Below are 15,050 nucleotides of genomic sequence, written 5' to 3' on the forward strand. Positions count from 1 at the left end.
TTATTGGTTTTTTAATTACTTTGATGTATATGTATATACAATATAGACATTTATTAAGAAAAACTAAGTGTTTCCTGATCTCAGCTTTCTGAGGTAACTGGTATTAAGAGTTTAATCTGTTTCCTTTTCTGTAAGTCTTAATTTAAAGAATAGCTAAGTTATAGCTCCAGTTTTTATGATCTCAGCTAGAATAGAGTTGCTACAGAACTTGGAAAGGATGTCTTGCCCCATAATTTTGTAACACATGTATAGTGTTTGTTTATACCTTGCTTCAACTATAGCTGAAGAAATATGACATATCAATGTGAAGATACATGATATTAAATAATAAGTTAATATGACAGATTACAGATACTGTAGTGAATTCAAAGTGGGGGAGGGATAAGCATTAAGGACTTCCCAGATCAAGCTTTTGCTTTAGAAAGTCATTAAATGTAATAATACCTGAAATTACTTTTCTTTGAAGTTGAACTTGACAATTAGAAATTAGTAATTAAAACTAATATTCATGCCTTTAAAAATTATATACCGATTGTATTCATTTTTATTTTATCCTATATGCAAAGAAATGTTTTTTAATGTAGACATGTACTTAGAAGTACATGTAAACATTTATATGGACCATTTTAATAGTTTCTCCAAATAGACAAGCTGTGACAAAGTAACCACACCTAATTCTTCATACAGGTAGAGAGGTATTGTGTTAAGAAGGGGATTGGTTGCCAGCTAAAATAACTTTAAAGAATTGTTTTTTTTAATCTGTGGGTAGAAGGACTAGTCAAGTCAGAAGTATACTTAGTTTTTTTCCAGTACATATTGCAGCACTAAGTACTTATACTTATTCTTTGGTCCACAGCATTGATTAGATTCTACAAATAAACATTAGCCTTCATTAGAGGACATAACACAATGAAATTAAAATTGACAAAATGGGCTAAGTTTTCTTGTTTTCATAATTTCATTTAATCAATTCCATGTTAAACCTGCTGTTTTTAACCAGTTATTTAAAATTTACCTTAGTAAGTGAACTGTGATTTTAAAATGCTTCATTTATAAGAATGGTATAGTTGACCCTTATATGATCTGACTTGAAGTAGTTTACCATTGCTAAATGGAGACTTAAACTCTGAATTACATTATTATTGTTTACCCTGACTGCCACTATAATTTGATAAATATATCTTATATGGGGCATCAAATTGTACGCATTCATCAGTTGAGCATTTGTTACTGGATAGAATTATAGAAAGAGTGTCAAGAAAGTTACCATTGTTTTCATCTCACATTTCTGCAAAAATTGTGCAGATTTTTTGGTTTACCTTTGCAGATTAGATTTGATGTATCGTTTTCTCTTCAGTATATTTCACCAAAGGGAGCTAAATAAAAATGCTAATTAAAGTTGTTAATTGATTCTAATTGTTTACAAAAGGGTTCAGGCCTTCTTTTGAAGGGAATGCTTTGTTGTAAGAGTTTGACACAGAAATTGCTGGTAATAGATTTTTTCTCTATTTAAAAGTTAGTCACTTGTTATATTCCTTTACTTTTAATATCTCTTTATATTCTTTCTCTGCTGACCAATTACACCTGCTCATGAAATAAGAGTCTACTGCATACATGTGTTTTACTGACAGACTCTTTAAAAATTACCAATGCTTTGTTGGACCAAAGGGGCATAAATTTTTTTTTATCAACTGTTTCCCACTGTACCCTACCACTCCCCCAATATAGCTTTCCAGGTATCAAAATAGCAGTTTATATGGTAAAATAACAAAGTAGTGAAATAAGCCAGAAAGCATAAAAAAATTTATAAATAATCCAAATCAAATTGCAAGATATAGAAAGCAATAAAAGTACATTAAAGTGTATGTGGGCTTTTAGAAACACATTTGTTTTGAATATTTGTATGTTCATGTATAACTGAAAAATTGTGCTCTACACTGGAATTTTACACAACATTGTAAAATGACTATAACTCAATAAAAAAATTTAAAAAAAAAAGAGAAACACATTTGCTTGTTTTTCCATAGGATATTACTACTTTAACTGGCGTTCCAGAAGAGCATATCAAGACTAGAAAAGTCAGGATCTTTGTTCCTGCTCGCAATAACATGCAGTCTGGAGTAAACAACACGAAGAAATGGAAGATGGAGTTTGATACCAGAGAGAGATGGGAAAATCCTTTGATGGGTTGGGCATCAACGTGAGTACATTGGTTTAATTTGAGTATTATTTTCAACTCTCTTTTTCTATGTAGCTTTTCCTTTTAAATATGCTGATTTTCAAACTCTTTTATATACAGTACGCTTTATGACAATACTTTTTGAGACCATTTGTGTAGATACCACTATGTTCAATGATATAGACCTCCATAGTATATTATTTATATAATAGACCTCCATAGTATATTATTTATATATAATCGTGGCCCAGAAGAGTAAACTGTAAGAACAGGCTCTTTCAGAGTACTATTTATTAGATAAAAATGGCTGACACTGTGATCACTCTTAGCATGGTCCCCAAGCTATATATTATTAGTTTAAGATACATCTTATGAATAGTGTTAATAATTTAGTGACACTTTTACTTATTTCTTTAACATTTTTTTATTGAGTAATAGTCATTTTACAATGTGTCAAATTCCAGTGTAGAGCACAATTTTTCAGTTATACATGAACATACATATATTCATTGTCACATTTTTTTTTTGCTGTGAGCTACCACAAGATCTTGTATATATTTCCCTGTGCTATACAGTATAATCTTGTTTATCTGTTCTACATTTTAAAATCCCAGTCTGTCCCTTCCTACCCCCCACCCCCTTGGCAACCACAAGTTTCTATTCTATGTCTATGAGTCTGTTTCTGTTTTGTATTTATGTTTTTTTCTTAGATTCCATATATGAATGATCTCATATGGTATTTTTCTTTCTCTTTCTGGCTTACTTCACTTAGAATGACATTCTCCAGGAGCATCCATGTTGCTGCAAATGGCGTTATCTTGTCAGTTTTTATGGCTGAGTAGTATTCCATTGTATAAATATACCACCTAGTCTTTATCCAGTCAGCTGTTGATGGACATTTAGGCTGTTTCCATGTCTTGGCTATTGTAAGTAGTGCTGCTATGAACATTGGGGTGCAGATGTCATTCTGAAGTAGGGTTCCTTCTGGATATATGCCCAGGAATGAGATTCCTGGGTCCTATGGTAAGTCTATTCCTAGTCTTTTCAGGAATCTCCATACTGTTTTCCACAGTGGCTTTCCTTGCTTCCCTCTCCCACTCTTAATTATTTAGATGTCTTCTTTTACAATTTTGTGTTTATTCTATTTGGAATTCATGGTAGTTATCACCTTTCCAGTTATGAGTTCCTCATTTTTGTAGCATCCTGCTTCTTTTCTATTTAGAGTAGACCTTTCAATACTTCTTTCAGCATGGGTTTAGTGTTGCTAAACTCTTAGTTTTTGCTTGTCTGTGAAGTTCCTTATCTCTTCTTCTATTCTAAAGGATAGCCTTGCTGGATAGAGTATCCTAGGCTACATCTTTTTTTCATTCAGGACTTTGAATATATCTTGCCACTCCCTTCTGGCCTGTAGTGTTCCTTTAGAGAAATCAGCTGAGAGCCTTATGGGGGTTCCCTTGTAACTCACTCTGTTTTTCTCTTGCCTTTAGCATCATTTCTTTATCCTTGACTCTGGCCATCTTGATTATGATGTGTCTTGGTGTGGGTCTGTTTGGGTTCTTCCTGTTTGGGACCCTCTGAGCCTCCTGTACTTGGATCTCTGATTCCTTCTTTAGGTTTGGGAAGTTTTCAGTCACGATTTCTGCAAATACCTTTTCAATCCCTTTGTTCTTTCTTCCCTTTCTGGAAACCCTATTATGTTGGCATGCTTTATTTTATCCCATTGGTCCCTTATATTGTTTTCATTGTTTTTTATTTGTTTTTCTCTCAGCTGTTCTGATTGGGTACTTTCTGTTGTCCTGTCTTCTAGGTCACTTATTCGTTCCTCTGCATTATCTAGCCTGCTTTGTACAGCCTTTAGGTCAGCTCTCATCTCAGCAAATGAGTATACTAATTCTACTTGGTCCTTCTTTATAGCTTCTATTTCATTTTTGACATATTTTATATCTGTAAACACTATTTCTTTTAGTTCCTTCAGTACTTTGATCAGTCCTTTTTTGAAATCTTGATCTAGCAGGCCATCAGTGTCTATTTCCTTGATTGTGCTTTCAGGGGATTTCTCTTGATCTTTTAATTGGGAGTGGTTCCTCTGCTTCTTCATATTGCTCATATCTCTCTGGCACTGTGGCTTAAGGAGTATCAGTTATCTATTGTGGTCCTTAAGGAGTTTATTTATTTATCTATCTAAAGCCTATACAGGAATAAAACTGGTGGGCGGGTGGGTCACTCCCCCTCCCAATGCCGCAGTCAGATGCTGTGCTCGGGCAAGGCAGGTGGTCGGATCACGCCCCCTCCCAGCACTATGGTCTGGTGCTGCATTCCTGCCAGGAAGGCGAGTTTCCGCCCACCCTCTCCCAGCGCCAGTAGCTCCGCTGCTCTGTGCAGCTGCCTGCTCCACCTTGGGTCAGCGCTCCATAGGCAGGCTCGGGGTAAACCGTGGAATGGCCCCACCCCTGCTCCGTGCCAAATCTCAGCACCTTGTTTGTCTTGGTGGCGCAAGTTCTCTGAGGGGCTAGGGCAGAAAGATGCTATCTGCCTTGGGCTGTAAACAAGTCTCAGTCCTGCCCAGGAGGTTGCGGAGCCCCTGGGTGCAGATTCAGGTCTCGGCCCTGCCCCTTCCTGGGCACTGTGCACAGGAGGATATGGCGGCTGTGGCTGCGCCCCGCCTCTCTTGCAAGAAGCGCCAATAATGGCCGCAAGGGTCTGAGGAGACAAAGGCTACCACCCTCCTCCCCCCAGGGCACACCAGCCGTGTTGCTTTGCTTTTTTCGCAATTTATGGGGGACTGAGGTTGTTCTGCTCCATATCCCCTCCCAGCCACCGCACGCAGCACCCTGCATTCCCCTAAGGCTGCCTCAGTGCAGCTGCCCCAGTCCTCCGCCCGGCTCAGGCGACCTGTCCTGGCCCCAGCTGCTGGCTCGTGTCTCGGGCTGGGTGTCACAGGGACCCTCTGTGCCCGTTTAACTTAGTTCTGTCTGTCATGGGGTGCTCGGGGCAGATCTGAGCCTTGGAGGCTCCCCCTCCGTCCCGCTGGCCTCTCCATTGGAGAGGGGAGACCCAGTGAACGAGCACTGTCCCTCCTTTGCCGCTCCCTCCCCGCGGGATCAGTCCCGCACTGTTTTGCTTTTTCTTCTTTCTTTTTTCCTACCAGATTTTTGGCATGTCTTTCGAAGAGGGCGATATTCTTTCGGAGTTCGGCAGGTGCTCTGGTTGGCTTAGTGGGTCCATAGATGTGAGTTTTGGTGTATTTGTGAGAGAGGGTGAGCTACAAGCGTCCTTCTACTCTGCCATCTTGCTTCTCAAGCCTTATTTATTTTTAAAATAAAATTTCTTTATAAAGTAAGTTTTTATTTATAAGAGGAGGAGGTGAGTTTAGAAATTGGCTACTTTGAGGTAAACTTGTAAGTTCCTGACATCTAGTGATTAGTAAATTTACAGGTATTGGAATAAAGTAGTCATAAACTCTGTGGCACTAATGAAGTTACTGGCCTAATCCTTATGGTGGAATAGGCCCAAATGTTAAAAAGCAGGGCTGCCGCCTCATTGAATGAAAAGAGCCACTACTTGAGAAAATCGCTAGATTTCAAGAAAATTGTCTTTCTTACTGAGACTCCTGGGACATTATATGAGTTCAGTCTCCAGTTGAAAGTAGTAACCTATTTAAATTATGTCTCATTTTAGAGAAGTATGAAACTTAACGTCTTTTTTTTTGGTAGTGTACCTGGGAGAATTTGTGTTAAAAATATCTCCCATGTTGCATTTTAAATAGAATTCTATTTTGTTTGGCAAAATGATTTATAGACATAGTTTTTTAGGTGTTGGTATCTTTCAGTTTTATGTTTCATGTAATATATGGAGTGTTATAAGTCACATACTTAGGTTAAAGAAATTTATAAGGAGTAACTGTCTATAGAGTGGATAATAAAACAGGAGCCTACCATGTGCTGCCTACAGGAGACCCATTTTAGGGTGAAGGACTCACATAGATTGAAAGTGAGAGGATGGAAAAGGTATTTCATGAATGAAGGTATTTCGTGAATGAAAATGACAAGAAAGCAAGGGTAGCAATATTCATATCAGACAAAATAGACTTTAAAACAAAGGCCATAAAGAAAGATAAAGAAGGATACCATATAATGATTAAAGAAGCAATACAAGGTGAGGATATTACACATGTTGACATATATGTACCTAATAAAGGAGCACCTAAATATGTAAAACAAATACTAACAGACATAAAGGGAGAAATTGATGGAAGCACAATAAAAGTAGGAGACTTTAACACCCCACTAACATCACTGGACAGATCTTCCAGATAAAATCAGTAAGGCAACAGAGAAACTAAATGACACAATAGAACAGTTGGACTTAGTTTGTATTTTTAGGACTTTACATTCCAAAAAAAAAAAAAAAACCCAAAACAAAACAAGGTAGAATAAACATTCTTTTCAACTGCACGTGGAACATTGTCTAGGATAGACCTCATACTCAGACACAAAAGAAGCCTCAGCAATTTAAGAGGACAGAAATTATTTCAAGCATCTTTTCTGACCACAATGGCATGAAACTAGAAATCAACCACAGAAAGAAAAATGAGGAAGAAAAACAAACAAACAAAAAACAACTGCATGGAGACTAAACAAAATGCAACTAAAAAACCAATGGGTCTGATGAAATCAAAGAATAAATTTAAAAATACCTTGAGACAAATCACAGTGAAAGCACAAGCACACAAAATCTATGGGATGCAGTAAAAACAGTCCTAAGAGGGAAGTCCGTAGTGATGCAGGCGCTTCTCAAAAAATAAGAACAATCTCAAATAAACAACCTAACCAGCCACCTGAAAGAATTAGAAAAAGAACAAACAAAACCTAAAGTCACCAGAAGGAAAGAAATAATAAAGATCAGGGAGGAAATAAAATAGAGATTTAAAAAACAATAGAGAAAACCAGTCAAACCAAGAGCTGGTTTTTTGAAAGAGTAAACAATATCCACAAACCTCTGGCCAGGTCAACAAGAAAAAAGAAAGGACACAAATAAAATAAGAAAAGAAAATGGAGAAATTACAACCAGCGCCACAGAAATACAAAAAACTGTTAGAGAATATACTATGAACAACTATATGACATCAAATTGAACAACCTAGAAGAAATGGACAAGTTGCTAGAAATATACAGTCCACCAAAACTGAATCAAGAAGAAATAGATCACTTGAACAGATGGATCACTAGAAATGAAATAGAATCAGCAAAACAAACAAACAAATAACCCTCCCTTCAAACAAATGTCCAGGACCATCTGGGCTTCAGTGGGGAATTCTACCAAACATACAAAGAAGAAATCATACCGATCCTTCTCAAATTTCCAAAAGATTGAAGAAGAGCGAATACTTCCAAACTCACATAAAGCCACCACCACCCTGATATTAAAACTAGAAAAATACGCTACCAAAAAAGAAAACTATAACCCAATATCATTGATGAACATAGATGCTAAACTCCTCAGCAAAATATTAGCAAACAGAATCCAACAACACATAAAAAAGAGCATACTCTATGACCAAGTTAGATTCATCCCAGCACACCAGGATGGTTTTATGTACATAAACCAATCAATGGGATACACCACATCCACCCAAAAAAAGGACAAAAATCACACAGTCATTTCAAAGATGCAGAAAAAGCATTTGATAAAATTCAACACCCATTTATGATAAACACTCTTACCAAAGTGGGTATAGAGGGAACATCTCAACTTAATAAAAGCTATTTATGACAAACCCACAGCCAACATAATTTTCAATGGTGAAAAGTTGAAAGCCTTCCCACTAAAATCTGGAACAAGACAAGACTGCCCACTCTTACCACTTCTATTCAACATAGTCTTGAAAGTCCTAGACATAGCAATCAGACAAGAAAAAGAAATAAAAGGGATCCATATTGGAAGAGGAGAGGTAAAAATGTCACTATATGTGGATGACGTGATTTTATATATAGATACTATATATAGAAAACCCTAAGAATTACCAGAGCTGGTAAAAGAATTAGGCAAGGTGGCAGGATACAACATTAATGCACAGAAATCAGTTGCATTTCTTTACATTAATAATGAAATATCAGAAAAGGAAAGTAAAGAAACAATCCCTTTTAAAATTGCATCCAAAACAATAAAATACTTAGGAATAAATCTGACGAAGGAAGTGAAAGACTTATATATAGAGAACTACAAAACATTGATTAAAGAAATTAAAGATGATTTAAAGAAATGGAAAGACATCCCATGCTCTTGAATTGAAAGAATTAATATTGTTAAAATGGCCACACTACCCAAAGCAGTCTACGGATTTAATGTGATCCCTATCAAATTACCTAGGACATTTTTCACAGAACTAGAACAAATAATCTTAAAATCTATATGGAACCAAAAAAGAGCCAGAATTTCCAAAGCAATCCTGAGGAAAAAGAACAGAGCTGGATGTACATTTATATGATGGAATACTACTCCGCCATAAAAAAGAATAAAATAATGCCATTTGCAGCAATGTTGATGGAGCTGAAGATCATCATTCTAGGTGAAGTAAGCCTGATGGAGAAAGAAAAATACCATATGATATAACTCATATGTGGAATCTTAAAAAAAAAAAAAAAAAGACACAAATGAACTTATTTACACAACAGAAGCAGACTCACAGAGATAGAAAACAAACTTATGGTTACAGGGGAGGGGAGTAAGGGGGTGAGGAAGGATAAATTGGGAGATCAAGATTTGCAGATACTAACTACTGTATATAAAATAAACAGGTTTCTACTGTATAGTACAGGGAGTGATATTCAATATCTTGTAGTAACCTATAATGAAAGAGTATGAAAAGCAGTATATGTATATGTATGACTGAAATGCTGTGCACCAGAAATATGCTGACACAGCATTTTAAACTGACTATACCTCCATTTTTAAAAATAAAACAATTTAATTTAAAGAAAGGAGTAACTGTCTATACCTAATGGTTGAAATGTTATGATTACTCTTTTTTTAAGTCACATGAGATTTTAATATGTTTATCTATATACAAGATTCATCCTACGCACTATTTATTAACTGCATTTGGTAGTTTTCAGTTGGAGTTATTATGCATAATTCTAAAATGAAAATTCTTACACATATATTTTGGTGAATGTATGACTTCTTACTAATATGCTGATTGGCCCCTGAAACATTAGTTATCAGTTAATGATCAAACCAGTTTGTATTTAGAAGTATTAATAATCTATTAACTCCCTATCTCTTATGCTTATCTAGTTAATCCCAGTGGTATTGTGACGAATTTTGTTCTAGCAGACAGTTAAATTACTGATAGAAAACCTTGAATTTATGGAGGATATATTTTATGCTTTATTGGAGTAGGTCTGTTGCAGTTTTACTCCTCCTAGTTCTGAAACATAATGTTGAAAAATAAAAAGCATGACCTTCCTGAGGTTTGGATGGAAAGCTCAAGGTGTTTACTAAGTCCTTCTAACTCTGTGGAACTCCAAACTCAGTCTCCTGTGTAGCAAGCAGGTGGAATCTCTGCTCGGTTCTCTTAGCCTTCTCAGCTATTGTTTTAGAGCCTTGTAGATTCTTGTGTAGTTCAAAAGTTCTCTGCTCCGTGAATTCCTCCTTTTCACATTTTTTTGCCCCTAAATTTCCAGCTTCTCTGGGAATCCTAAAGTCCTTCTTCAAACTTCTTGTGCTGATAAGACTACGGCTTTCTGCTTGAGTTCTTGATGCTCCTAGCTGTCTAAACTGGAGAGTACCTTTAGAGGAAAAGCTGTGTAAACTTGGATCTAATCCACTATGGTTCCCTTTCTTTCAAAGATTTTACGGGGGACAGTGAGTTTGGAAGTTGAACTTTAGGAAGATTAATCTGGCATATCGGGATCTTATGGGCATCCCAGAATAGTAACCATTTTGTATGACCAGAACTTCAGCAGCAACAATTTGTGGATCTTCACTTCAGTGAGAGCTGTTTCCCAAGTATTCTCTGCTGGGTATATGTCTTATTTTACACTATCCAAATTACTTCCTGAGCCTTTTTTCCTATATTTTTTACTTCCACATCTCTTACGATGCTTCACAGAATGCTATACTTACCTTAAATATTCATAGTAAACATTTGTAGCAAACAGTGTTCTACCTTTTTAAAAACATATTAATAAAAGTGACATTTCTGAACTTATGGTTATTTTGTAGAGTCTATGTAGATTTGTAAATATTACCACTATCCTAGTTTGAAGAACACAGTTGTCAGATCTTAGAGCTTCATTTTTTAACTGGCCAAATGCTGAAAAGAGTATTGTCAACATGATATATTCTGAAGAGTATTCTCCATAATGATGAACGTTCATTAAGAAGAATGAGTGTTGTCGCCATCTATTTGGGGTGGGGGGCAGTAATGATAGTAGTAATAATTGCACTCTCATCAGCAATTTTCTTGATATTGAATTTTTTAAATTGAGGTATAGTACAGTATTAGTTTCAGGTGTACAACATAGTTACTCAAAAATTGTATACATTATACTCCATTTATAGTTATTATAAAATATTGGCTACATTCCCTGAACTATACAATATATCCTTATAGCTTATTTATTTTGTACATAGTAGTTTGTACCTCTTAATCCTCTACCCGTATCTTGTACCCTCCCCCTTTCTCTCCCTCCACTGGTAGCCACTAGTTTGTTATCTATGTGTCTGTTTTGTTATATTTATTTATTTGTTTTATTTTTTAGATTCCACATATAAGTGATAACATACAGTATTTGTCTTCCTCTGTCTAATTTATTTCATTAAGCATAATACCCTTTGGATCCATCCAAGTTGTTGCAAATGGCAACATTTCATTCTTTTTTTACAGCTGAGTAGTATTCCATTGTATATTTATACCACATCTTTATCCATTCATTTGTTGATGGACACTTAGGTTGGTTCCATATCTTGGTTATTGTAGATAGTGCTTCTGTGAACACTGAGGTATATGTATCTTTTCACATTAGTGTTTTCATTTTTTTCTGGATATATGCCTAGGAGTGGACTTGCTAGGTCATATTGCTAATTCTGTTTTTAGGTTTTTTTGAGGAACCTTCATACTGTTTTCCATGGTGGCTGCACTAGTTTACAGTCCCACCATCAGTGCACAAAGATTTGTTCCTTTTTCTCCACATCCCCGCTAACATTTATTTGTGGTCTTTTTGATGATAGCCATTCTCATAGGTGTGAGGTGATAGCTCAACACCATTCACTGTGGTACTGATTTGCATCTCTCTAATGATTAGGGATGTTTAACATAGGGATGTTGTCCCAGAGGTCTCTTTAATTGTCTTCATTCCTCTTTGTTCTTTTTCCCTTTAGCTTCAGTAACTTTCACTACTCTTCCTTCCAGCTCACTGATCCATACCTCTGCATCATCTATAATCTCCTGTGATTCCTTCTAGTGTATTTTTTATTGCAGTTATTGTATCCTTCAGCTTTGTTTGGTTCTCCTTTATATCCTCTAACTCTTTGTTAAATGTCTCACTGTGTTCATTCTTCCGATTTCTTTGATCATCTTTACAGTCATTACTTTGAACTCTATCAGATAGACTGCATATCTTCACTCAGTTCTTCTGGGGTTTTATCTTGTTCCTTCGTTTGGAACGTCATCCTCTCGCCTCATTTGCCTAATTTTCTGTTTTTGTTTCTATATAAATAGAAGGTAGGTTGGTTATGTTTCCCAGCCTTGGAGAAATGGCCTTTTATAGGAAATGTTCTCTGCATCCCAGCACCATGCTCCTCTCTCATCACTAAAGCTATATGATCTAGGGGTTGCCCCTTACGTGGGGTGCGTGGGTCCTTCTGTTGTGGCAAGCGGACTACTGTGGGCAATTTGGTAGGCGTGGGTGGCCCCTGGTCCAGTTTTTCACCAGGCCTTACCTTGTGCAGAGGCAGCTGGCTGTGGAACCCCAGGAGGGCATGGAGCTAGTCCTGGCTTACTGGTTGGTAGGGCTGGGTTCCAGGGTCTAGTGTCAGCCTACTGGTGGGTGGGTTTGTTTTCTGACATGGCTAGCTGTGGGTTCTGTGGTGTCACAACACTAGTGCTGGCACCCTGGTGCAGGGAGCTGGACCCCATGTCAGCTGGCTTAGTAGTCCAAGGTGTTTCAGTGCTGATGTCAGCCTGCTGGTATGTTTGCTTGGTCCTGATAAGGCAGATTGTGGAGCTGCAGTGGTCCTGGGGTTGGTGACCACTTGCTGGTGGGCAGAGTCTGGGCCCAGGATCTGGGGGCTAATGTCCTCCCACTGGTGCATGAAGCCGAGTCCTGTGGTTTTTTGCTGGCTCACTGGTAGGTGGAGCTGGGTCCCAGGACCTCTCGCTGCAGGACCCTGAGGGTCCTTGAGCTGGTTTTGGCTCGCCTGTAGGTGGTTCCAGACACTAGGACAGCTGACTGAGGGGCCCGTGGCATCCCAGGGCTGGTGCTAGCCTGTTGGTGGGTGGGCTGGGTTTTGTATGCCAAGCTTAGGGTCGGCAGTGGTCCTGGGGCCTCTGACTACAGGGCCTTCTGGTGGACAGGGCCATGTCCCGGGTAGCTATGGGCTCAGGAGGTCTTAAGGTAGCCTGCTTCCTAGTGTGTGGGGCTGTTCCCACCTTGCTAACTGCCTGGCCTGAGGCACCACAGTATTGGTGCCTACAGGTTGGTGGGCTGGGCCAGGTTCTAGTACTAATAAGCTAGACAGGATTCCAAAAATGGCACTTGTCAGTAACACTGTCCTTGTAGTAGAATGAGCTCCCCCAAACGGCTGCTGCCAAAAGTCTTCTAAGTCCCCAGGGTGAGCTGCAGTTGCCTCCTGCCTCTCCAGGAGACTCTGGAAGATCAGCAAAAGGATCTGACCCAGTCTCCCTTGAAATTACCGCTCTTCCCTGGATCCCAGAGTGTGTGAGATTTTGTGTGAACCTTTTAAGAGGTAGTCTCTATTTCCCACAGCCCTGTTGGCCTTCAAAGCCAAATGTTCTGGGGGCTTGTCTTCCCAGTGCAGAACCTCCAGGCTTGAGAGCCTCATGTGGGGCTCAGACTCCTTGCTCCTTGGGGAGAAACTGCATTGTAATTATCCTCCTGTTTGTGAGTCTCCCCCTCCTACTAGTCTCACTTTGGTTCCTTCTTTATATCTTTAGTTAGAGATGGTCTTTTCTGCTAGATTCTGGGTTTTCTCAATAGTTGCTCTGTAAATAGTTGTAATTTTGGTGTGTCTATGAGAGGAGGTGAGTTCAGGGTCTTCCTAGTTCACCATCTTGGCCCAGCTCCTTCTAATTTTGGTACTGAATTTATAAGGTTAGTTTGAAATTCCTCTTGGGTTTTTTTTTTCCCTACTCTAATTTTTCTTTCTTTTTTCTCTTAAGTTGAATAAATGATTCTAGAGACTAAACATTGCTGAATGTTTTTGCAATTACAGATTTTTAATTTGACAATACATGTTAAAAAAACTCCCAGATTTAACACAGAAAAACATATTCAGACAGTTAAGTTTTAAAGGAATTATTTAAAATAAGTAATTTCATCAGTAGTGTACTTATTTGATAGTATAGTGATGGTTTGTTTTCTAAACATTTTACTTTATTTTAAATATTGATTTGTGTTTCCAGCAAAAGCTTAATGTTAAATTCTGAAAAAAAAAATTATTTCTTACAGGGCTGATCCCTTGTCCAACATGGTTCTAACTTTCAGTACTAAAGAAGATGCAGTTGCCTTTGCAGAAAAAAATGGTAAGTTTGGTCTGTTTTTATTTTCCTTTGACAAATGATAAAATCAAGATATGATTTTATGTTCTTAACCTTAATCACATTCTGTCTCCCTGACTGTCATTAAGTTGAACGAAGTCTTTCAGTGTATCTAATCTAGTGGTTTTTAGATTTTATTTTTTTACAGCATCAGAATACACCCTCTCCCCCCTAAAAAAATCTAAGAGGACATGCACATATAACATGTAAAAGTCAAACTGCTCTAAATTTGAAGTAGAGGCAGGGAATAAAACTTGTCTAACTCCTACCTTGTTTACGACTCCCTCTGCAGAATCACTAACATTTGGTTTTTAAACTGTAATTAAACATTTCATAAGGCAACCCATTCCAGTTTTGACATCTCTGTTTATTATTTTCTTACTTTCAGCCAAAATCTCATGTCTGTTACTCCACCTAATAGCTTTTCAGTTATTTGAAAATAGTTATGATCATATTCCCTCTAAAATTTCATGTGAGCCCTAAGTCTACATTTGCCACCTTTATAGACATGATGCATCTAGTACCAAGCATAATCTCACCTCTACAATGATATTAATACAGCTTAAGAGTATATTAACTTTTGAGGTAGCCACCTAAAACTGTTGGCCTGTATTGGTCTTGCTATCAACAAAAGTGCAAAATGTCTTTTTTTCCTCATTTTCTGCTGTTCAGTAGTGAATGGAGGCAGTGTGAATTCTAATTCTTATTATGCCACTTGAAGCTACATTATTCTGGATTAATTTCATCGTGGACTTAATGTTTCTTCATTGTTGAAATAATGGTCCTTATCTCAAGGTGTACTTAGTCCAGAACCTGATACATAATAGATACTTGGTAACTATTAGTTCTGACCCTTACCTCCCTCTACCTATTATTTCTGCTGTTTCTCTCTTGGATTTAAATGCACTACTGTGCATTTATTTGTACCTGCTGCATTTTGTTGTTCTCTTTGGTCCAATTATTTGAATAAGATAATGCCCATTTAAGTACATTATTCCTATAAGGCAGTAATAAATAAGTGTTAAAGATTATTAGTGTTATCTAACATATTTGACACATAAATGTGAAAGCACTATAAATATTGTCTGA

General features: G+C 37.4%; 1 protein-coding gene across 2 annotated transcripts in view; it reads left to right on the forward strand.

Moving 5' to 3' along the window:
- The window catches only part of NDUFS4 (NADH:ubiquinone oxidoreductase subunit S4), a 98,319-nt gene that overhangs the window by 66,328 nt on the left and 16,941 nt on the right, over positions 1–15,050 (forward strand). For both annotated transcript variants that reach the window (XM_045525073.2, XM_010966298.3), the window contains exons 3-4: positions 2,028–2,200; positions 13,873–13,946. In XM_045525073.2, coding sequence (XP_045381029.2) covers positions 2,028–2,200; positions 13,873–13,946 — 247 coding nt within the window. The remainder of the gene's footprint in view (positions 1–2,027; positions 2,201–13,872; positions 13,947–15,050) is intronic.

Source organism: Camelus bactrianus, chromosome 3 (genome assembly GCF_048773025.1).
Source record: "Camelus bactrianus isolate YW-2024 breed Bactrian camel chromosome 3, ASM4877302v1, whole genome shotgun sequence".
In the NCBI taxonomy this organism is placed as follows: Eukaryota; Metazoa; Chordata; class Mammalia; order Artiodactyla; family Camelidae; genus Camelus; species Camelus bactrianus.